The sequence below is a fragment of the Haliotis asinina genome, chromosome 5, assembly GCF_037392515.1.
Source record: "Haliotis asinina isolate JCU_RB_2024 chromosome 5, JCU_Hal_asi_v2, whole genome shotgun sequence".
NCBI lineage: Eukaryota > Metazoa > Mollusca > Gastropoda > Lepetellida > Haliotidae > Haliotis > Haliotis asinina.
Window position 1 is genome coordinate 22744610 of NC_090284.1, and position 26714 is coordinate 22771323.

At 41.4% G+C, this 26714-nt stretch overlaps 1 protein-coding gene across 1 annotated transcript; it reads left to right on the forward strand.

The window, feature by feature from the left end:
• The first annotated feature begins 17407 nt into the window (after nt 1–17407).
• On the forward strand, nt 17408–23445 carry LOC137285060 (glutathione S-transferase 1-1-like). Its single transcript, XM_067817262.1, has 4 exons — nt 17408–17743; nt 19028–19256; nt 19769–19945; nt 23211–23445. Exons 1-4 carry the CDS (start codon nt 17662–17664, stop codon nt 23365–23367), a joined length of 645 nt encoding a protein of 214 aa, XP_067673363.1. The 5' UTR covers nt 17408–17661; the 3' UTR covers nt 23368–23445.
• Nucleotides 23446–26714: the final 3269 nt, after the last annotated feature.

Sequence of the window (26714 nt, forward strand, 5' to 3'; positions counted from 1 at the left end):
AGAACACTCATTGGAAAACTGATTGATCGATGACATTCTGTAAGTTAGTGAGTAAATGAGTTGTAGACTCCTTGTTTACTGAATAGAGCAATGTTTGAATGAAGGTTCATACATTGTTGTCCAACTAATGCATCTTAAAAGTGTTATTCGTAGTACTCTTGGTTATTCACTGAGGGGAAGATGTTTTGGGTGATTCTGTCTCAAATTTATCTAAGTCACTTCACTATGTGCTATCACACAATTTACAAATGTTGCAGTTATATTGTTGTATAGGTGAACCAAGTGAAATACAGTGGGCTGTGAAGTACCTATATAGCAAAGCTAAGCTCTTACAAATGGTCTCAAAATAGCTTCACAAAATTCCTCCTAATCACTGGACATTGTGGGGTTCTGTTGACTGCATTCGACAATGCCCCCTTACAGCATGGTCACTTCACATTGGATGATTATTTTGGTGGCAGGTTTAACACTCCAGAAGAGTGAGTTTGAACCAGACAGTCAGTGAGTGATATTGTGAGCTGGTCTTGTGATAGGAAGACCTACCGTAATTTACAAGTCCGTGAATCTGACTATTTGATTCATCTGAGCCCACTTGCACAGTGCGATCTTAGCGCCACAATGATTGTAACCATTCTCCAATATACGCTTAAGATAGTCGTAGTGCTAAGAATGTTTTGTGCAAGTGGGCCCTGGTCAGTATCAACAACAGCACAGGATGCTGGGGGCCTTTCCTCCCTGAATACTAATACCTCAGGCAAATGGATCGCTGCAGGCCCCTGAAAGTATCACAGTAAATGTGTTCAAGCCTGTGTGTGATATGTGAATCTTTATGACTGACAAACTTAACTGTACATACCTCAGCATCTCTATACATCCTTGTATCAGTAATCACTGTGGTTGGTTTATGACAGACAAGCAGGGATTATTGTTGCTGTAAAAAGGATTGGTTTTGTCGTTGTTTAACATTGCACTCCGCAGTGTTCCAGCTTTATCATGGTGGGCTACAAATGATCAAGCGTGGACCAGACAGTCCAGTGATCAACAACATGAGCATTGATGTGCGCAACTGGGATATGATGGCATTTCACAACAGGGTCCGCTAGCCTGACCTCCCACAGGGTCAGCAAGCCTGACCAAATGATCCATAGTTGCCTTTTTCGACAAGCATGGGTTCTTGAAGACCAAATCTAACTCTGATCTTCACAGGTCAGGTTTAAATAGGGCTGCCACTTGGTGTATATCATACTTGGTGTGTCGCCCATATTGTTCTGTGGAGCTGATGGGATAGGGTTAATCACTATAATACACATGTGCCAGGGGATCAACAATTTTGTACGTTTAAATATTTTGAATTATGCTTAAAAATTATGGGAAGGGGAGTTGGGGTGTTATTGATTTTGTAAATGACATGCAGGTTTGGGGCACTTATTTTGTTCATAAATTTTAGGGGGGTCATTCACATTGCACATGCTTCTCCATAAAAATCAGCATCACCACCACCACCACCACCACAATATAGCCATAAATTATGAATGGTCCCAAAGTTGTAAGATAGGGGGACGTGTCTTTTGTGATCTGAATGTAGAGGGAAACAAATCCACTGATTTCATAGTGCCACTACAGTCTCATTGCTTAATCAGTCATGTTTTTATGGAAATACTGGATACAGGTTAGAATTAAGCAAAATTAGACATGCTGCCCTTTCTCATTTGCATTTTGGTAAATTTCAGATGTGAGCGTAATTTAGTATTTAAGATAACTTCAAAACTGGCCTTAACCAATGGTGTAGGTATTGATAATGTTATGCTATGAAAGTCTTAATTTTCAAGACCTAAGGAAAAAACACATGGACTGGGAATCTGAACCTTACTGCCTTGTCTTCTAATGTGGTATGACATTGTTTGTGAAAGGCAATTTTCAAATTTTTTTTGTAGAGCTATCAGATGCGCTATCAGCCTTTCCTATAATTGGTGTGTAAATAATAGAGCTAATTGCTTTTTCAGAGTTCAGAAGGTTCATTTTCCTCAGTTTAAGATTTATTTACCGCCTCAATTGTTATATGAAGCAAAACACAGGTTGCCTGAATTATCAAATACAGCAGCAATGTGATATTGTGATGTGTGTCAGGACAAAAGGTAGCATAACACTTTGGTCATTAAACTTGAACCTAGTTGTCTCCCTTTGCATTTTATTATCTGGCTTTAGATAGTTTTTCTGTGAATCATGAACACTAAACTGACAAGATATCAAAGTTTCCCTTAGCTGGTTTAGTGACTCTTGTCCAACAAATAATTAGAAATACCTGACAGTGTCTCTAAAGAATTGAAGTGCAATATATGTCTTTTTTTGTTGTCTTGATTTTGAAAGTTGCATGTTCAGTTCCCTAAATTACCCAGATATTCTATACTAAACAGCATAAGAAACACAATGCTGACTTTTTGTCGAGTTTTCAAATAGAAGATATAAACATCAACGCTTACTTTCATGAAATTTTATTTATTTATTTATTTTTAAAAAAAATTTACCCTTGAAAAGTTTCTTTTGTTGTTCATTATATATTTCACTGACATTAGAGTAAACGTAATTGTAAATGTTAAACCTGTTATTCATTCATTTCCGGGTACGATGATGACAAGTACGTTGACATCAGTTATATATTTGGAGGTCTGTATTCGATATGTCTGGCTATTGCATCTACAAGAACTAGAAATTTGATGACTACTGTTTGTAGGAAGCTGGTGTTGGTGTTACCAACATGGCTACGCCTAAGTGCATGTGTCATATATCACCGCTTTTTGCCGTTCTGGCTATTCTTTTATTATGCTGCAAAAGTTTTCATTACTTCTACTTCTCGTAAAAGTGGATCTCATACTGAAAGGGACATGGAAGTCTCAAGGGGTCTGAGATTTACTGTATGTTAAATTTTATGTGATCATTTACTGCGGTTGCCTACTTCATTCCAACAGACCTCACAAACAGGTAGTTTCGTAGAAGGTAGGTTTTGGGCTAAATACTTCAACTGTTACATTTATGTTTATTTGAGTTGTGTCATAGTTCCTGTTTAAATGAGGAAGTATCCCCGACTTTTGTGTTAATTTTATAAATGTTTTGAGTTTTGTCAGGAAGAGCTATTTTGATATCCTGATGTGTTATTTCATGAGTTGAACATTCAATAAGATAGTGCTGAACTGTCGTTGGGTTAGTTACCGGGGCCCCATTCCTCAAAGCGATCCTAGCGCTACGACTGTCGTAAGTCTGTGTTAAAGTATGGGAGTTACGCTACGACTGTCGTAAGTCTGTGTTAAAGTATGGGAGTTACGCTACGAATGTCGTAAGTCTGTTAAAGTATGGGAGTTACGCTACGACTGTCGTAAGTCTGTTAAAGTATGGGAGTTACGCTACGACTGTCGTAAGTCTATTAAAATATGGGAGTTACGCTATGACTGTCGTAAGTCTGTTAAAGTGTGGGAGTTACGCTACGACTGTCGTAAGTCTGTTAAAATATGGGAGTTACATTATGACTGTCGTAAGTCTGTTAAAGTATGGGAGTTACGCTACGACTGTCGTAAGTCTGTTAAAGTATGGGAGTTACGCTACGACTGTCGTAAGTCTGTTAAAATATGAGAGTTACGCTACGACTGTCGTACGTCTGTTAAAGTATGGGAGTTACGCTACGACTGTCGTAAGTCTGTTAAAATATGGGAGTTACGCTACGACTGTCGTAAGTCTGTTAAAGTAAGGGAGTAACGATCGTTATAGCGCTACGATCGCTTCGAGTAACGGGAGCTTGGTCTGAGGTGCTACGATTATCTCCCAATTCGGGTGCCGCAAACAAGTTATGGGGTTCGAATCCCAGATGTGCTTTGATTATATTGTCACTATCCAGGGTTTTACCTCGACTCACAAACACGGGATTCCCTAATACTAGTTTTAAGGGTCCTTACGGGCAATATGAGCGTCCTTTGAAGTAACTGTTCCTTTGCGCCTGGAATGAATCATTGACCATATGGGCTGATGGATGAAATGACACACGGCCACACTCTGAAAGAAATAACTAAACACTTTGCAAAGTTCAGAGGATCGCAGTGAATTTTATTTTATTTGTGTAAATTGAACGCATATTTGTGCTTCTTGCAAAACGCCGAGTACCATACCGATGACCTACAGGGTTTCACGATTGTAGTTCAACGTCATAGACGGGCATTGCTTCGGACACTCCCCCAACATACAACATCTCCGACGGAGATACTGTTCAAACAGATCAACGGTCAGGAGTCGCGTCCACGCCTACCATATGACATTCAAAGGCATCCCCTGCCATGCTCGACCCGTTATGCCGGTAGCAGAACGGGAACATGTGCTGCCCTTTAGGCATGGCATGCTTGTCTGATACGTGTTCATCATCTGTTACCCATTTGGCTGTAATATAACAGAGCAGGAGATACCCTCTGATATCTATCTACCGTGGAAAATTGGCTTCAGGCTCGACCACTGGCTCATTTGGTTTACCTGTGTTTTGCAACAATATACGGTATGGTGGAATTACGGGTCATTACAAAACCCACCACCCTCTCACCCTGATGGTAATCAAATATAAAGCGGTGTTTTAGCATGTATGGGAATATGTAGGCAACTGGAAGGAAAATGTATAGTATTCGAGAAAACTCATCACTACTGTTTCATAGCGATTTGGAAACAGTTGCTCGCAAATGTAGCCTTCGAGATGCCACGGACTCCGCTTTTCGCTGAGATTTTTCACTAGTACGGGAAGATTCAAGACGTGTGTTGCTTTTATTCACAACCATTTAAAATAATAGTACGCATTCCATCAACACGTGGACCGCCTTTGTCCTTTGATCGGCATAAACTATGGGTAATATCATGTACTAATGGAATTGATACGTAGTACAAAAGCTGGTGCTCCTTTCACGAAGCGGCCTTTGCTTTGTTAACCATCCCCAATTCTTTAACATTGCACTAGGGTTACCTTAGTGACTTACGATCACCTTAGTGCTTAGTGAAAGGAGGCCCAGGTGTGTAACAGGATCCGCTGGTTGTAGGTTTCTACGGTTTGTGTTACTGTGACTTTTCAACTTGACATGCGGTGTAACAGTCACCCTTAAACACTCGTCACTCACTTCACTCCATGGATCCCATCTTCACCGGCGTGGCTAGTCTACCGAAAGCGTGTATAAAGCGCTAAACCTGTCGCTCATACCAACAGAAAAACCAGTTTTTCCATCAGTCAGTTGTGTAAAGTTGGACTAATAGATGATAGTGCTGGCCGAGATACATGCTATCAGATTTTGCCCCAGAAATTTAGGTATCGTATATTTGTAAAAACACACACACTCCCCAAAAGAGGATGTTTTCATTTTTTTTCCTAATGTATTCTCTTAAGTCCGGAGGGCAAACCCGTGAAGGTCCCGGGGTACAATAGGCTTTCAGCAACCCATGCTTGCCATAAAAGACGACTATGCTTGTCGTAAGAGGCGACTAACGGGATCAGGTGGTCAGGCTCGCTGACTTGGTTGAAACATGTCATCGGTTCCCAATTGCGCTGATTGATGCTCATGTTGTTGATCACTGGATTGTCTAGTCCAGACTCGATTATTTACAGACCGCCGCCATATAGCTGGAATATTGCTGAGTGCGGCGTAAAACTAAACTCACTCACTGCACGGTGCAAGACATGCAATAATCATGAACGTGGGATTGAAACCCGTCATCGGTATATAGGGAATACACAGGGGATAATCTGGATAAGATTATTTACCTATACTGACATCCCAGTCGCCAATACATCTGCACTGCAATGCATGTCACATTCACGTCACACTGTGGGCATCTTTTCTCTCATTGTGTTTCAAATATCCAATACAAACATGACCAGTGCCACGCTCATTGGCGATATTACATCCTGTGTACATGTCAGACATTGTGTTACAGGGAAATGTCAAAGCGTGGGGAACAACGCATTGATGGAAGTGCAGTGAAAATAGTTCACCTAAAAAACGTCTTTTGAGGAAGTGTAAATCCAAGGCGTGGAATGTGATGTAAAGATTTAAGCTGCTGCTGTCGGTCACGTCGAATGGATGGGTGACTTAGTTCCGTGTTTGTAACATGCTCTCGGCACGTGGACGGGAACCCGACGAAACGACTCTCCATAAACACGCTGATGCCCTTTCCAGAACAAGCTTCACAGCGCGCTGATTAGTTCCATGTTAGAACCGTATCGTTCCAAGGCCTGCTTTTTTCCATTAGAGTTTACTGTCAATAACTATACAAACTATCAGCCAGAAGGAATCAGGCGGTTGTATCTGCTAGGCATGATAATGTGATTAAACCTAACTCAAACAGAATTATAAACTCAATGGGATAGGCTATATATTGTTACATGGGTGGTATAGTAGTTAAAGGGTTGACTCTCAAGCTGGAGACCGGGTTCGATTCTTCATATGGGTACATTGTGAACTCATTCTTGGCGTCACCACCGAGGCAGACAACATGCTCAGTGAAGTTCCCGGGGATTATGTGAACAAAAAGAGTTGTTTTTACCCTTTGCAATTTATACACTCGTGCGACATGGTTTAATGGACCAGGTGTCGGGTTTCTTGGCAACTTGTCATCTGATCCTGGTGGCAAGGGTCGTTGCTCACAATATCAATCACTGGTTTGCATGGAACAATTCTGATAGTTGATCACTTCCCAGTAGTCATATTTGTTCAGTACAGATGAAAAGAGGCGCAAATTGCATTCGAACCTTATGGACTGCCGTCACTTCGCCACCCGCCTGTAGGGGCGGTTGGGTAGCTAAGTGGTTAAAGCGTTCGCTTGTCACGCTTGTTCCCGCGCCGTGATATATAACGCGACGTAAACCTAAACTCACTCACTCATAGCCACGTGGCGTAAATCTAAACTCGCTGGCTCTTAGCCCGTATTAATGTTTCAGGACTGAATCAAGAGCTTAAATGCATGTATCAAGACGGTATGGAAATATATACAGACGTGCTAAAAAGTCATGCACTATGCAAGCTATGAAAGGCCCTTTTATATGTTTTTAATTTAACTTGCTTGAGGAAGGAAGTATAACACAAAGTAACTGTTTTCATAAACGACTCATTGCCCTCGAGGTATTGCCTAGTCTGGATCACTCTTTATCTTGATTAATATAGGATGAAAATAGTTTTCCAAATAATCGTAAACACGCAAACACACAAACAGAATATTACTTAAACCATTCATCTTAAAGAGTTTTTGAGCGTTCGGAACATGCCTGCTAAGGGAAAGAAATCCCGGAATTTGTAAAATATATGTTTTACAAGTAATGAAAACAAGTGTCTTCTCTAGTCTAGTCTAACGCCACGAGTTTCCATTAGACATTACGCTGCCAAAACCGATGTTGGTGATTCACGATATGATCTCATTTCTTATGGTGTTACTGTACCGTGAGTGCGCCGTAGACAGAGGGTGCATGGTTATTGGCAGTTATTTGATAGCGTCTCTCTCTATCTCTACATCTCTTGTACCCAGCGTGACACCGTGAACGACGTGTGTCGCGGCTTACTTAGCAGTCGGTGGGGTCTTGTAAACAAACACTGAACACATTGTAGCCGTGGAGTGGTTTTCAGTTTGAAGTAGCTGTTATCGGTCCTCGCCGTTTTGTTTTCAAAGTCGTTGCATGCGAACGTTTTTATGTGTGTTTTAAAGTGTAACCGATTTGAGTTTTAGATTTCCTGAATAATTCGGTGGAGTGGGTGATCTCTTCTGATGCTGTGACTAAAACACCTGCAGCTGTTGCAGGTGTTACTTCCATGACGCGACCATACAACTGGCACCGATGTAGTGTCGCTGTTACTACTACTACTACTACTACTACTACTACTACTACTACTACTACTACTACTACTACTACTACTACTACTACCACTACTACTACTACTACTACTACCACTACTACTACTACTACTACTGCCTCTCGTGGACCTTGGGACAGACAACCACTCCACCATATGCACCACCTTCTTCCACGGTCCCATCGCTTCTACTGTTTCTCTATCTCTGTATCCCACGGCCTACCGCGCTCTCTGATCATACACTGTATATATCCCCGTGTTGATGATACCAGTTCCAAGATCCCTGAAAAAAATACCTGATGCATAAAGTTAATTTACAACAGCAGACCGTTTACTGTAACTTACAAGTGGCATTAATGTCTTGAGCAGATTTCCATTTAAAACCATCACAGCAACGCGTAAACAGACCGGACACGCTCCATATCAGTGTGCAGTGTGTTCACAAGCAGATACCGGCTCGTGTTTGCAATGTACAATAAACAAGGGCAATGTACGCTAAGTCGTGGAGCGAGGTCAGTATGTTCCCTCTATGCTCTGTCTGGAGTTTGTTACGACGGGTAAACATTCATGAGCCTCTTAGTCACTCCTACCCACGTGGCCCTGATCATGGATAGATCGACAATAAAAGGGGCTCTCTCAGCAACCAACAAGGACCGTTCATTAGACTGTCGACCAGCTCTGTTGTACGACACTTAAATTCTGGGCCAACATTTTTTAACATCATCTTTGATAGAAAGGTGTATCTCCACATGTCTAATGATAAGTACTGGAAATGCGAATCTTTACATTTTCCAGAAACTGACTCTCCAAAGAATTCTTGAGTGAGCGAGCGAGTTTTGTTTTTGCAATATTTCAGTAATATGACGGCGGGGATCACCAGAAATGAGATTCACACATTATACCTTTGTGAGGAATCGAACACGGGTCTCCGGGCGAACGTTTTAACCACTTGGCTTACCCCACCCGCGAAACAATTGTTGGCTTGCTTTGGAGATGTGAGGTATTTTGGTTTTGCTTGTGACCTGTGAAGATCCGGGTTTGAACTGCTCTTCAGCAAACCACGCTTGTTGTGAGGGGCGACAAAGGGGATCGGGTGGTCAGACTCGCTGACTTAGTTGACACGTGTCATGGTGCGCAGATCGATCCTCATGATGCTGATCACAGGATTGTCTAGCCCAGATCCGCTTATAGCTGAGTGCGGTGTTAAACAGCACACAAGGTCACTTATGAAGATATATCTGGAGGTATGAGTCTGAAGATCCTGGGATTGAATTTCGATGTCTACGACATTACAATCGCCTTCTTTCTCTCAGCTATTTTCACAAAATGAACCGCCATATAGCCGGAATATTGCTGAGTTGGGGTTTAACAACAAACGAATGAAGGAAAGCGATTGTGTCATACAGTATTTCATGCCATACGAATAGTTTACTAAAAAAATCATAGTAAAAAAATAATAATATAATGAAATGGAGCACTGAAACTTTCTTCATTTTCAGAAGCTAAGGAAACCTAGACTTGCCACATTTTCTAGACTTCCATGGACTTTCTTGGATATATTTGCTTCAGAGTCTGTACGGCAGACTAACCCTGAAATCCCTGGTCGTGCAAGTGAGTTTCACATTCGACCATATTAAGTTCCTTGATTTTGCTGTTGACACTCTTCACAGTTACTGAGTTAATGAGTATTGTTTTCGCCACTTTCCAATTGAAGGAATATCAGTAATGAAAGGGTCGCATTGTTCGGAATCAACCCGGGTCTTCGACGCGCCGAAAAAGCCACCAAGTCGCCTCATCACCCCTCCACAAAGAGGGTGACAGTCTACATACGGCCCAATTTCTGTGCACAAGATACTGACATGCCATACGATATTGTTGTATGCAACGTCATCTTGAACACGCTTCGCGATCTTGCATTATGAGATGCACACACACGCACGCACACACACTCACACACGCACACACACACAAATAAAATAGAAAAAATGAATAACTGAAAAATCTTTTCTTTTTTTATTTAAAAAATCGAAATAAATAAAGACAATGAAGATAAATTACAATTACTAAAGATATATATTTCATTAAATATAGAGTTATTAAAAGATAATAAACAGTATAATCTCTCCAAATTCAGTCCACACACTCACCGTGTCCATGCTTCTTAAGGTTCAAACGTTCAGCTGTCTCATGTATGAGGTAAGGAGTCCAATATGACTGAGTGCTCGGGTTCAGCTACATGCGCTGTTGAACCACGTAGTCAGATCAGGGAAGTTATATATAATAGGCGGGATACGCAGTAGAACGTTATCTATGGCTAATAAATTTCTGCCTTTAACAACGCGGGTTACTCAGTACTTCATGCTAAGCATGGGTAATGAACTGGCGCAACGATCCCTGTTACAACAATAAAATAACAAAAGCCGTTGTGACTGATATTTTACTATTTTCTTCGTGAAATGGTTTCCACAGTGCTTTGCGGGGCCTTTCAACTCTACAGTGAAGGCCTGTGTTGTTCAGTAACGCGATAAATTGAAAAGCAGCAATTTTGAAAGGACATTAACTGGATTGTGAGGGAAGCGCCATTTGATTTTCAGTTATTTGGGGGTGATATCAGCATCTCAATGTCTAAGAAACTTAAGACACTAAAAGGGTGCTAAATTATTATTTTCACACCTCAACACCCCCCAATCCCACCCCTCAAGAAAATAAATAAATTAAAAACAGCTAAAAAAATGAGTAAATGAAAATAAGGAACTGTTTTCATAGTTATGTGATGTCCACAATATGTTTATCTGTGTTGGGCCACTGTTAAATAGAGGAGTGTCCTGTAGGTGTGAGTACACAGTCTGAACAGTGCAGGCGCCCAGGAATGGCTTGAGAAGAGTTGCCTCCCTTTGATGAGAGACGCGCGGAACACTTTGCCATGCTTGTCGATCTCGAAATCTCGAAGATGACAGAAGTAATGAATGTGTTTCCGATCTGTCCCCAGTCACGCTTCAACCATACACGTCATAGTGTGTAGATAGTGATTCACGCCATTGTGGAAGATAGGTTACATCCGGTCTCCCGGATGACGAGAGCATTCCAAAGCCGTGTTGTCATGGACACGAAGACAGACCTCTTTGGTGGATCTGCCTATGCATATAGACCACAGACTCTTACCACACGCTACCTGACTAGCCTCTACAAACCTGTATACAGACACAGGCTCCTTACCACACTCTACCTGACTAGCCTCTACAAACTTGTATACAGACACAGGCTCCTTACCACAACTAGGACAGATAGACCACTGACCCACTACTCCAACCGAAAATTATAGATCATATGCAGTTGGTGTGAAACAAATAACTTAAATCGAACACGGTATCGGCAGCCATTAAAACAAGTCCAGGAGGCCATGTCATAAAGTTGCTGAATGCCTCTACATAAGGAAATGGTCGTAAAAGAATATCTTCTCTGTCGCGAGACGATTTGACTTGACCCGGTGTATTCGTTGCAAGTATATGCCTCTTAAAAGGTAAAACAAGAAAAAGAATGTGTGAAATATTTTCAGTGCAGAGCTATACGACTATCTCTACTATTTACATGTAAGTAAGTCGGGAACTGGGTTTGAAACAAAGACTCAAATGCACCAGGATATGTTATCGAGGGTTTCCAGGTTGCTGAAGATCGGCTTAATTAAAGGAAGCGAGCGTAAAATAACAACTTCATCCCCGAAAAGCACAGGCAAACTGTAGCGCAAACGGGATTGCGCAGCATAGAAAATATGACAAGTCTTCCTACATGCGAGCGAAGCGAGACAAGGTTGGCAACGTACTTCCCTCGTTTCGGATCGAAAAATATTTTTCATGTCAAAATAAAATATCGTCACCATCAAAGGTACACTCCCATATCTTCACTTGATGAAGACTTCCTACCCCATGTTTAATAATTACTCACGTGAAATATGTGTTTTTTCAACATTTTAAGCGTCACTCGTGGAATTCATATCGTTCTTCGCCTCCAATACCCCTGCCAGCTTCCGACTAAACGAAGTGTTGTAACAAGAATGAGCCGAAATAAAAAAATATATATCACATTGCCTAATTTTATCATGAACCTGTTGGAATTTATTTGTCTTATCTGTCGTCTCTATTGTTAGAATTTTCGTAACGTTTATTCTACATGAAAAAAACGTCTGGTGCGATGGGCGAATGAAGTAAGTGAGGTAGCTGCAAGTATTCCATATGGTATAATACCTTCCTGTTCCTTCACTCCGTTGAACCGGATGCGGGAAAGGGGAATGGAGGCAATGAACGCTCTGATACACCACGAGTTGCACTTAAAATTTTGACTAAAAATGTTTCACGTGAGTAACTGTTCAGCATGGGCTTAGAGATGTGAGCGCACAACCCATTGAAGAAATGGGTGTATACCTTTTATTTTGACATGAAAAATAGTTTTTGAACCGAAGCGAGGAAAGTACGTTGCTAACCTTTGCCCGCTTCGCGCTCATGTAAGAAGACTGGTCATTTTCTCTGTGCTGCGCTATCAGTTTGCGCTACAGTTCACCTGTGCCGCAAGACACAATTTAACTTCTCCAGCTGGACGATATTTTCATGAAACGAAGTAAGTACCTCATAAATGCTTCATATATTAGGAAATCCGGTTTCCGGATTCTAAGAGTGAATTCATGATCAGTTACCAACAATGCCAGTCACAAACTATTTGGACAGTGACCGCGCTTTATATTTGTTTTGCAAGTCTACCGCGCAGTGACCGTGTTGATGTTTGTTTACCATATCACATGGTATCAATCACCAAAGAGGCCATTATGATGAGAGAGGCATGTTGATATAATCCTGATACTAAACATAATGTTGACAAAAATATTCATTGCATATCTGGACTAATTTAGAGGTAGTAAGGGAAGCTACAGGATATTCATGTACAACCACAATACAGAACAGGACCTGTCAATACTTTTAGGAGTTGGCCAGTACACGCCTAATGGTGCTGCTTCCGGCGACAGGGGTTTGTTACCTCTAGATCACAACGGGGGCGGTGGGGACGCCTAGTGATTAAAGCGTTTGCTCGTCACACCCAAGACCCCGGTTCGATTCCCCACACAAGTACAGTGTGTGAAGCCCATTTCAGGTGACATTGCTGTAATATTGCAAGCTCGGCCTAGAACCAAACTCACTCACTGTCTCAAAAGTTTTATTTCTCTGGCAAAGACTGGTCAACACGACCACTGTTGGTCTAATCAAACAAGGGATGACAAAACTTTTATGGCCGACAAACTTCTATAAAGCACAGACGTTGGTCATCATTTTCAAGAACATTTCTGAAATAGTTTGAGATATGGGGGCGTATAAAATATTTTATTTGAATTTGAAAACTCGTGATGACACAATAACCATCTTCGCTCAGTCGTACAAGAGACAAGTTGTGATATACTGAGTTTGGACTTCATGATCAAGACCCCATGACAGTTAAACTACAAACGACGAAGTACGATATTTATACTGACTTTATGGTCAAGGCTCAAGGAAGTATATCTCTGAGCTGTGATCGTGCAATAACTTGTTGTGCATATGCTTTTAGCACCAAAATTAAACGGATCAAAATGGTAACTGTAACATATTTTACTCTGATTTGAACAAAACCAAACTTGAAACATAATAACACATTACTGCAATCTGAAAAAAGATATCCACAAAGACGTGAACATCAACAATGCTGGAAAGTGTGACTGGTCACCGTGAGTGCCCCATAAATCTGATTCGCACAGTTTTTAAACAGTGTCTGTTCAAGGTGTATAAACCACTACAGTATCAGATGTAGCATCCATCGAGCTTATAACATCTGTCAGTCTCCTCCTCATACTGACAATCAAGCCTCATATTATTAGCCGTTGAGTAGCCTTGTGGTTAATGCGTTTGCTCTTCCCATTGAAAAACTGTTTCAATCACCCAATTTCTGTATCCCCCGCCGTGATATTGTCAGGATATTAGAACAGAAACTCACTCATTTAGTAGCGCCCGATTCCTGTCGTCAAACAACTGTTCGGGTGGTCACGCTCGTGGGGCTGGTTGACACGTTATCGTATCACAACTGTGTAGACCAATGTTCGTGCTATCGACCACTGAATTTTCTGGTGTAGAGTGGATTATTTCCAAACTGCCTCCATATAGCAGGAGTGGTGAGTGAGTCGTTAACGGCAATTAAACAAAACCTGCTGCGCATTCGTAATATGAAATTACTTTTAGTGCCTCCATATCTGAAAGTGTTCAATATGCGTCAGTCAATAAATATGAAAGGTTGTATGCTTTTATTATTAAAAGCAAAAGCTGCGCTATAATTCTGCAGAAGTGATTCAGCTATATTTAGGTATTCAGACTGTTGCTATATGAAAACTCACACATTAAGCAGCGCCTCTTCCCAGTGTTAGTCTGTCTTGTTTAAAAAAAGACGATTGTGCTTGTCGTAAGAGGCGTCTACGAGATCGAGTGGTCAGGCTCGCTGACTTGGTTGACACATATCTTCGGTTCCCAATTGCGCAGATCGATGCTCATGTTGTTGATCATTGGATTGTCTGCTCCAGACTCGATTATTTACAGAAAGCCGCCATATAGCTGAAATATTGCTGAGTGTGGCGTAAAACTAAACTCACTTACTGTCTTGTGTTTCTGCCACACGTGAACCACACGTCTTAATCAACTGTCCTTTGCATTCGGGTCTACGTTTAGATCTTGACTGTTTGGCTTGTTCTACATAATCGTAATTGTTAATATTTACCTGGTGTACAGAAATTCAGTTTCTTATTCTCGGTGGCAGTCTTGCTTTAAGACGGAATGGGGTCACAGTCACCAATACGGCTCTGAATCGCACAGTATCATGTTGGTTTTCCGTTTGTTACTGAGTTCCGAACTACGAGGGTTGACCTGTTCGATGTAAATCACCCGACTGCGTATGTGAATGTTGGCTAGTAAATGCCTCGGCGAGCGTGCCACAGAGGAAGAAGCCACAACATGTTAGTTCTGTATTGCGAAACTCGGAATTAAGTTGATACGCTGCATTTATATTGCAAAAGAAAAAATCTGGCAGACTGCCACTTGCAGTGCCGTATTGGAGCGTCACAAATCAGTGTTGAGAACCCCCAACTTCCCATTTTAGAAATTCAGAAGCCAGAGTGGACCAGTAAACCCTACGGCGCTGCGCTTTACAGCGAGGCCAATTTTGAACGGATCTCTACCGAGCGCCAGGCATCGGGAGCTCCACGCTTATAGAACGTGTACCAAACGGGACAGCTTGACTGGACAGATCAGCCGGAATTTATCAGCGATCAATGTTCAGAAGTGTCAACCAGACACACGCTCCGATAATGGAGGTCTCATTCGCCCATATAAACCGTCCCTTTCTTCTCTCATTTTGAGACTTGTGTTCTTATAACTCTTTGCGTTTTAAAAATCAGTTTTAACGCTGATGTACTCTATAAGTATCGGAATGAGACAGCTGATGTTGAACGTACAATGTGGTACAATAATAACATCTAGAAATTGACGTATTGCGTAATTGCAGCTCTGATTAGATACAAAACCGTGAGAGCTGATTTCCGGATACCTTCGGCAGTTTCCGCTATCTCGAACCGGTGATTAGGCGACAGCCGTTACCGCCTGAAAAAAAGATCCGGCTTCTCTTTCAACGTACACATTAATTCCCTGCATAATGGAGAGAAAAACTGTTTCATGTATTGTGATTTCAGACCCTCCCCCCCCCTCCCCCCCACACACACCACCACTAAAGTAATGGAAGGAATTACGCGAATTTGAAGGAATTTGTAAACAAACGCAGCCCACTCGCGAAACAATTGCAGCGATATCGGTAGTTTAGCGGTAATAACATAAACACAGTGCCTCTATCCAAAACATTGTCGGTAATACTTGAAACACGCTCGGCCATCTTGGGAGATTGCCTACAACAATGCATATTTTCATGAGCTGAGGTAAAACACTTGCCAAATCGTTGTTAATTAGGCTGTTGTTGTTCTTTTTTCTAAATTCCAAGGCTCTGGGAGACTACCAGTACAGACTACATGTGTAAACAGAGACAATGTTAGACAGCGTGTTGTAGCTCTGTGCCACTCCCACTTTGTATTGGATGCCGACTAGGTTTATACAGCCGAAGCTGTCCTAACCGACATCTGCCCAATCCGGCAAGTTGTCAACACCGGCATAAAGTCTCAGTTCCACCCGTGGCTTGTACATTTATCACCGGTTCTACAATCCAGCACGCTGTCTAAACCGGACTATTTCTGCAGTTCCGATGAGTACCGGTTTAGACAGCTTCCACTGTATTCACATAAGCATATCCTACGATGATAACATGATTTTGTGTCAGTCCGACAATGGGTAAATATCAGCCGCTCGTCGCGCAGAAGACCCTGGTTCAAATACCCATACTGATACAATGCGTGAAGCCCATCTCTGGTGTCCGCCGTCGTGATACTGCTGGAATGTTGCCAGAAGTGGCATAAAACTAAACTAACTCACTCCCCCACAAGAGAGGATTTCCATTTGTGAATATCAGCGCACAACTAATAATTTCATGTTTTGAACCTGAATTAATAATAAACTGATAATTTGTAAGTAATAAGTCCATGCTACATTATCATAACTCATTCATCAATATGGGTGGTGGGGTAGTCGTTTAGTTAAAGCGTTCGCTCGTCACGCCGAAGACCAGGGTTCGATTCCTCACATGGGTGCAGTGTCTGAAGCCCTGGTGTTCGTCGTCGTATTACAGCTGGAAAATTGCCAAGCAGTGTAAAACTAAACTCACTCACCCATGAATCAATCAAGTTAGACTGTCGATCACATTATTTTCAAAACCAATACAGTGGTATATAAGTGAACACAGCAAAAGAATCTTGGATAATATTATTCATTGGCATACTGGCAAAGATGACATGCTGGAAGCATAAGAGATTTAGCCTGAGTGATCAGTACATGTGTTATTTAATTACACAAATAACGACATATACTTCCTCATTACTCATGAAACAGCGTTCCCCCGCAGCGACAAGACTAATAAGGTAGCACTCTGTTGCTTCCCTCTCTTTCAGGGGTGGTGGGGTAGCCTAATGGTTAATTCGTTTGGACATCACGCTGAAGTCCCGGGTTCGATTCTTTACATGGGTACAATGTATCAATCCCATTTCTGGTGTCTTCCGCCATGATATTACTGGAATATTGCTAAAAGCGGCATAAAACACATCCTCTCACTCACCCTTTCTCCCACTGTCTCTGTCAGTGCAAATAACCAAGATGATCGTGTTCATCCAGGGTTGGTTGGTTGGTGTGTAATGCTTAACAGTTTTCAAACCACACGACGGCTGTCTGTTAATAAATAATAGCGTGGTCGCCTTAATACCATCAGGATCCGCCCATGCGAAAAGGTCCCGTTGAAAGACAGGGGAAATCGAAAGGTAGACATACTGTATTCATTGACGCCACAGCGTGAATATATTGCCCTAGATATTCACTGAGCGTGCGTCTTTACTTACCGAGAAGTAGGGTACCGAGAAGTAGGGTACACCCCCGAGAAGTAGGGTAGCCTCAATTTAGTGGAGCTTAAAATAGAGCACAGGCGCAGAACAGGGGATTTGGTGTATTGCCAGAGATCCAATATCGACCGACTGGGCAAATCATCACATTCAAGGAACTCATTTTCATACCCGTTGCAAGTGACACGACCCTTGCCAACACTAACTCGGACACAAGCTCTTCCATCTTGTCACCGACCCAACTTCAGCATTACAATGGCAGATACTGGCAGTTCGAAAATGAAACTGTACTATTTCCCTCAGTACCGCTCCGTACGAAATATCTGGCTGATCAAAGGTGAGTTGGCCGTTCCTCCCTGTATGTGTAACATTCATGACAGTTGATAGTCGAACTATTGAGCTGCGATGTTAGAAATGTCGCCACACTGTGAGAACTACAGTCATCACTTGTATTTTTGTAGCCCGAAATTAATATAGCACGTAGTTGGTAATTTGAGACTTTGTGCTCGCTGAGGGTACATGAAGTGGCGTTTATGACTCCTTCCGAGTTGTCAGGAACGTAGTTGTCATGCTTTGGAAATTCACAGTTCGTTAAGCCGGTTTATATGTTGTTGAGGTAGATACTGTTGATAAGCCCATACGTGTGCAATACAATTGGAAACGAAAGTTGTGTAGAACTAGAGCGTTAAGCACAGTCTGTGCCCATACGCCAGTGGGTAAATATAAAGGAGTCTTAATTGTCTCATCCCTAAATAATTCTCCCTTTAAGGCTCTCCGCAACAAATTATGAAATTACTTGTCAACAGTTTTTCCTATCACGCTGGTAAAAATAAATTGGATATAATTGATGTAATGGTAAATTATTCTTAGTGTAAACTCTTTCACTGACCCACTCTTTAGGGGTCGTAAAGCCATGTTATTCGAAAAATACTGCCTACATCTTCAACAACCACTCGTTCATTCTGGATCAGGGATCAGGTGGTCAGGCCCGCTGACTTAAATGACAGATGTCATCATATCCCAATTGCGTAGAACTGTGCTCATGTTTTTGATCACTCGATTGTCTGATCCAGGCTGGCTGAACTGTGTTCATTACATCAGTCATTGGTTTGTCTGTTGCATAGACATGCATACAGATTATGTAAGAGTCTCTGACATATGTACCCGTGATGGTCCGAGTTAGAATATTGGCCTTCAGTTACCCTTGCTTGTCATAAGAGGCGACTAGTGGGATCAGATGGTCAGACTCGCTGACATGGTTGACACATGTCATTGGTTCCCAACTGCACAGACCGATGCTCGTGCTATTGATCACCAGTTAACCATACATTTGGAATAGTGCTGAGTGCGGCGTAAAACTAAACTCACCCACTAAACTTTGACATATAGCTAGGATATTCTTAAGTGTGGCCAGCAATGCCCAGCACTACTGTGAACCAAAGGACAGCTTGTGCTACACCTATTTCCGGTTAGAGTGGCATTAGAAGGTTGTATATACAATGTGAAAATTCGGTTCGACGTTTGCCTGTAGAAATCACCTGTTTGTTGTGCATTTTTAGCTTAAAAAATACTTTCTGGAGTTTTTATGTGTAATGAACTCAACACGATGTTCGTTGACCAGAGATGGGCGTGGAGGACGATTTTGAGTTTATCCACTACAAGCCCAACGACGAAGATAATCCCGCAGCCGTCGCCGCCTACCGCAAGGACGTCCACCCCCAAGGTACTATCCCCGCCCTCGTCGTCCCCGGGGAGGGGTCTGTACTAGAGTCAGGGGCCATCAACATGTACCTGGCAGACAGATACAAGAAGCTCCTGCCGGACCCCAAGTACCTCAAGGACTATTACGAGTACGTTGAACGTGTTTTTGTTACGTTAACATGCGACGTTAACAAGGTCAGATGCACTATCAGAATGATCAGACCCTTGCGCAGTTTATTTCTCATCATGTTCGTCATCACCTATTATATTATATGCCAGCTTATTGTTTTCCAGCTATGTAGATCACGGTCATCACAGTAAAATGGCTTATTGCACTAAAAATGGTTACTGCACTATCACAGCTTAATGCTTGTTTCTCTTATTGCACTATCTGCATGACTTATTGCACTATCTGCCTGGCTTATTGGACAATCTACATGGCTTATTGCACTATCTGCATGTCTTGTACTATCAGGAATAAATGTGCTGTGTATTGCGTTGTTTTACAACTTCACCATGTACGGCAACACCTCTCTAGATGTATAATTGCCTCGAGTTTTGTTCCGGCTTCATCATATACATATCTTGTTGCCCTATATTGTGTTACAACTTCAACGTCAATGACAACATAGTCGCTATATTGCAGAATGTTGTGTTACAGCTTCATTATGTACGGCAACGCCACTCTGGATATGATCATCGAGTTCTTCTACGAGCTGTGGTATGTGAAGGTGCCTCACAGCGATGAGATGGTGAAGAAGATGACAGAGAAGTTTGATACGTGTATGGATTACCTGGCCACGAAGCTGGAGAACAGGGAGTTCCTCTGCGGGGACAAGTATGACAAACGTTACATTATATTATAACCTTGATATGTTATCACTAATTAACATATATGAGCCCGATGAGACGACAATTCGGTAACTTAATGTGAAATGCTTTGATAGCATTAGTCACTGAATATAACAAACTAACACATATAACTTGAAAATGAGTCCAAAGGAGATACCAGACATTCAGAACCTGAACTTGAGGAACTCTAGACTTGCTTCATTTAAGGCTTTAGTGTTACAGACAGGGCTTGGGGATAATAATGTGGTTCCATAATAATGTGGAACTGTGTGACATACTGCACAGCTGAAGGCCGGACGGGACAACTTAGGAATGGCCAGCGAGTCCTAACTTGACACACAGAAGGGATCAAGTTACAAAGACATATTTTATATCATTGGAAAGATTTCGAGGAGATGAACACGAAAAGTTCATGTGCCAGTGTGTTCTCGTGTTAATAAGCTCACAAATTGGCTCTGAAAATGCATTTCTGTAGAAATTTCTAGCAGAATTTTTTCCTGCAGAAATTTCTGGCAGAAAATCTTTTTCTGCAGAAATTTCTGGAAGAATTTTTTATTTCACCACCAGAATTATCTTAATTGAATAAAATTACAGGTCTCAGGTATCTTTGGATACCTTATTATGGACTTTCTTCAGATGATGTGTTCTTGATAGTACATAGTGATGGTCATAGTCCTAAAACTATCCAGACAAATACCATTCTGTGTAAATACCTGCAATGGCTAAATATTTGGAAGAGTGTGTATTAGACCGTCCTTTCACTTGTATCAGATAATTCATGACATATGAATATATGATCTCAATTGTTGGGCTGTGGTATTTTTGCATCAGAATACGAATATCTGATTCATCAGCAGGAAACTGAAAATACACAGTATGTTTTGCATGTATTTGTAAACTTATGGTAATAAAAATAAGGATGTTGATGATGATGTTAATACCTCCAAGACCGGTATGACGAATTTGAACACAATTCATATCATTATGCCATTAGATGTTTTGGTTCAGTTCTGTGTTAGACTTATTTCATACACTGTTTCAATCGTACGTCTTGGCAAAGAGACCAGACGAGGCAGACTTTGTCAATCAGCACTCGTTCGTTTACTACTGTTTTTAGTATTTAATGTCTCCTGATTATTTGCTTCATGGCTACGCTGTTGTTTTTAGTTCCCACCTGGCTTGATCCAATTGTCTACTCCTTGTTATTCAAGTACAAGATGTTTGTCACTGCATTCAATAATTCGAATCACTTGGTTGTTGTCACTCTTAGCTTGAACATGGCGTAAGAACCTACACAGAAACGTTGCTATATGCAGTTAACACGAAGTTGTTATTAATAAAACCTGATACCCGTATGCAGCTCTTGCATTCTTAACGTAAGTTAAAAAATAATAATGAAAGTCTTGCGTCGTGCTTGAGTTGTGAACCGAGGATTAAGTTGTTATTACATCGGTGATGTTTAGAAAGAACTGCGGAGTAACACGTTACTGTCAGCCGTCTCATTCGGGGACGGACAAAATCCAATGGGAAAAAAGTCTTCCAAGAACATGGTACAATATCCCGTTTATATTTGTTATTACTACCCTTTTTCACCAAGACCCCAGTTAGTTAATTATAATCTCATCATGAGGGAAGCTAGTGAGATAAGTTGATTGGCATGTTTTCGTAACAAAGGCCAGTGGTTGAAATGTTAAATTGTATAAATGTGTCTGTGATGATGACAGTTTATATCAGTGTTCTAGTGTACCATCGTCACATTATCAGTTACATGTTTTTCAAACAGGAATAAAAAGAATTATGTTAGTCACTCGTGGATTCGTACAAAATACAGTGTTAAACTGTTTGAAAATATTCCAATCATTATGATTCATCCATCCACATATAAGCATATACAATAGAAGAAGTTGTTATCCATAAATAATGTATATTGAAATGTTGGGTTTTGTACAAACAGAACTTGAAACTGACAATCTGAGTTTACACCCAGTTACGTCCGGTCCAGTGAACCGTGAAAAATGGAGGCATTTTGTTTGCAACCCACAGACGTAATAACATGTTATGTGTACAGGAATCGCACCTGCCTGTCTGTGTAAGTGCATAATGTGACAGAGACAGACCCCAAGTGCACGAGCCACAAATCATTGAGTTTTGTCTGTGACAGAGACTGCTTGTCATAATCAACATATTTTTCTATGTTTCCATGCACATGATTTAAAACATTTCAGTTTTCAGGCTGAACAGTGAAATTATCATGTCTAATACTACACATCTTTTGAAAACATGGGTTGCAAATATGCAGGTATTGTACCAGTGTATTGTTATTACTGCCGACCCAAGAAGCTTGTAACCATAAGAAACATCCCTTGTTCTCCAACTTCGACAGCAATGATAATCCTTGCACACATCACTTGTGTTTATACGAGTTGGCTTCCCGGTTCAAGCTAATCACTGCACGTGTGCTGTGGGTGGTGAAACCACTTTCGCCCCCAGCGCTGGAGAAACGTTTGATCTCCGATTTCGTGGGTTTTGCTTAATCACGTTATTTTTCAACTTTATAAGTTTAATTTGCATTTTTGATAAATTGTTACCGAACGGAATCAGAGTCTGCAAAGAACTGTTTTGTGTTGCATGTGACCTTGAACCGATACAAGGTACGACATAGACTGTATAAGACGTCTATTGTCCATGCAGCACCAACTGGCATTGTTTCGGTGTATTCCCGGAGCGGCCGCTCTCTGGATTGCGCAATTATTAACCTTAAATTTCTCCACACAGTGAACACACTGGCACATGAATTTTTCGTGTTCATCTCCTCGAAATCTTTCCAGTGATATAAAATATGTCTTTGTAACTTGCTCCCTTCTGTGTGTCAAGTTAGGACTCGCTGGCCATTCCTAAGTTGTCCCGTCCGGCCTTGCTGTTATCCGGGCTCTGCAGTGCTGAAGCGTCAGCGCAGCAGACCCCGGGAACCAAACTGCTGTTAGGACAAGCATGGGATACAGGGCATAATGTTTCATAAACATTTTGTTATCATTCGGCTGATAAAGGTCACAGTGTTAGCACAAGTATGCTACAATTATTTGCAAATTGCAATACAATGTGGAAAGACTGTAAGATCGAAATATAATGTTGCTAATGTTTACTGCAATCGACTCTTCAGCATGCTGAAGATCCTTCCAAACTAACAGACACACCCGATTGAATTTCTGTTTATATGCAGCATTACTCACTCACCCTCCATCTTCCTCCAGGTTTACGGCAGCTGACACAGTGTTGGGCTTTGACCTGTACACTGCCGCGGTGTTCAATGACGGCAAACTACTGGAGAAACATCCTAAGATCAGAGAGGGATATTACGCTCGGCTTCAAAAGAGACCAGCATTTCAGGAAGCAATCGCCATGACTTAAGAGTGTTGCTGTCAAGTTGTTATAATGGACCAGGAATTGTGTATGATGTTACCTTGAATAAAGCTGGGGCGAAATATGGAGGTTTCCTTATTTGCTGTTTCTAAATACCATATTTTCGTGTGAGCAGAGCTTATCCAGGGACCTAGTCTTTGGGGGATTCTAGGTTTCGCACTGGGCGCCAACAACGGCGTTTGCTGAGAGCGCCTTTATTGGAGAAATAGTCATTCCCTTCACTTTGATACTTGAAATTCATCGTATTCCAACCATGAACCAATCTCAAAATATTTTTTACTGTCTTTGTGGGCAGGGTGGATTATTGTGGATGATTACAAAAGTCGGAAAATGTTCAACAGGGACATAGGAACAAACACTAAAATATATACGTCTGACATCCTCGATGAAAGTTACTGACTGACCCTTGGAACTGCGAAATCCGCGCAGACGACTATCACTAGCTCATCCCCTGTTAGCTGTCTGGGCTCTCAATGTATGCAGAGAATATGAGCACTGTTCATGGAAACTATCCAATAAAATTGCTCCTTTGCATATCAAGGGACTGGTTTGTTTCTGTCAGATCTTTCATTGATTTCCTGAATGTAATCGTGTATATGTTACAGGCAATCTGTCAAACCAGTGATTTGCTCAAATGACTGAAAGGATCAGTCATTTGGTCAAATGACTAAAATTCTCAGTCATTCGAACATTTCAAACTGGTTCCTCGAGACCTTGCCTGGACGACACTGGTAGGGCAGGTGATTATATACTGTCCGCTGTCACTCACATTGGTGATCACACCCCGAGTGTTCCTTCGCATCACCACGGCCACGGTCCACTGCTGGAACAGGAATAGTCACACTGTCTTCCACACACCCTTCTTTCATGGCAACGTTTCTGTGCTTCACCATCCTTTTTGCCTTTTTTCTAAGGGAGTCGAGTGCCAATGTCCTGTTCCTGTTCCAGTATTATGTCCTCAGCTGTCGTCTTCATCAACAGGGGCTCTGGTGGGAACTGGTAGCTCCAAGTAGGAGCATCCTCTGTGTGTAACTTGTGCAGGAAGTCATCGGACATTGATGCTGATCGCAATCCAACCTTGGCATCCATTCCAAAGAGATCTTAATATGGGGGACAGTTGGATACTCGACAGGAAAACTAGAATTCTTCTTGAACTGAATGAATCTGATACTAACAGTCCAATCGGTGGTGTTTTTTTCACTCATCCAAGCACAGATCATGCCCTTGATATCAGAGTTTGCTCCCTCAAACGATCCTTGATTTTGAGGGTTTTTTGGTTTGCCATGCACAATGATCAGATCTATCCAATGTTCTTTTAGTTCAGTGATTACTTGAGTTACTAGTACAAAAAACTAGGTCCTGGAACACTAGAATCCACTTGAAGGAACCTTATGGTAGGGACTGTATGCCGACTAGGTCGACCTGGCCACGGGTTGTGAATTCCTTGGAGAAAATGGGTATGATGACGACTCCTGTTGTCATTTTGGACAGCGGACACATGGTGATCGGAATAACTCTACACAATCTCTTGTAATATTGCAGTACTTCTTGGAACGTTTTCTCATCATCCTATCTCGACCACCATCCGTTGCAATGTGTGGTCGGTGTATAATGTCAAAGGTCTCAGTGTGAACAAAGAAAAGTGGCTGATTTTCCTTCTTTTCTTGAGTCACTGACAGTCTCCACACTCAGAATCTCATACCAGGACAGAAGATAGTAATCTTGGTGCGTATTCTTTGATATCACTAATGCACGGTGTTTCTACCTGTGTGTGCGAGGTGTGTGTGATTCTGTGGGTATGTGCGAGGAATGCGTGAGACCTGTATTACTTACACATGAAGATAAACATAAACGATTCATTGCTTATATCAAAAGAATGTACACACGGGTGGCCGATTGGAGTGTATGCCTTGACTGTCCGCTCGGTGTATAATGTGTCATTGTCCGCTAAACCCAATAAACTGTGGCCTAGTGGCCCAGTTGGTTAATCCTCAATACAATGGGCTATCCGCTATCTGAGTCCATAAACTATGACCTTTAACACTTGTCTCGCCTCACGTTCGCGTTCGGGTTTCATATACATCATCAAATGTATAGCATCATGTTGTAAATTACGGTTTGTGATATCGTGACTCATATATCTCCAATGGCTACCCATTGAGTACAGTACCACAGCAGGGCAGCAGTGTGAGAGACAGCGTCACTTACAGTGACAATAAAGAAGTTGTATATTCATAGAACCTTATCCGTTGTTCATCACACCAACTTCTAAATGCTACTAAAAAGGAGTTCGTTTGCTCGGACCGCTAGTACGCCCGAGTCATGTCCTCACGGAGAAGATGTGGCCAAACCAAATGTCGGGCGACTGGTTGCTTGTTTACCTACCTTTGGATTTGTCAGACTGACACTAAACCCATAACATGGTCGGAGGATATGGTATGTGAGTACAAACGCAGGCTACTTAGTATACAATACAAAGTAGGAAAGACACAGTAACAACAGAATACAACCTAGTACAGGTAACCCAGAATGTTTCTGTTTCCATACACGTGATGTCTACCACAGCCTTGTGAATGAAGTTGGAAAGGAATCCAGTTGTTGAATAGAGCGTTGTCAAGTGTTTTGATTCAGCTGTTGAAAATAGACATTGTACTGGTCTCCATTTTGAATTAATTTGATATATTGTAGAATGATAGATTTACATAAAATACATCTTTCTTGCTGGTATTAAGCACTTGTCTAACACACCTACAGAAGCAGGTGTTACTGGTACATGGCTGATAGCTGAGTTGATTAACTTGAATTTAATTCATGTTATTAAACTAAAGCAATGTCAGACAATAACGTATTTAATAAAACAAACTGAAAGATAACAAAAAAAATTTACTGTATTATGTAAATGTATGTATTTTAAATATATTATTTTTATTAGTCCCCAAGATTATAATATCACAATTTTTGGGTATGATATCAGTATATCAATATATTCATATACATGCATAAATCATTTAATGTTAAATCAACACCTTTGACAATGGCTGTTATGATGGACTGTTGTCCTCGCCCTCTTCCTGAACGTCGTCCACACTGTCACAGTGGTTGCTGTGGCTGTTGTCAACTTCATACAACAGCACATTATTGTTCACATTACCGGACGAGACAAGCATTTATCTGTCCCCTGAACACAAAATGTGTGGAATCAACTACGATTTCTAATTTGTCACTCACAACATATACCGGACGATTCAACGATTTTGTCAACACTTCCTCTTTAATAGAAATATTTCTTCTGTCCTTAGCTGCAAATACACGAAGTGGTAGACAGTTCTCTTTGA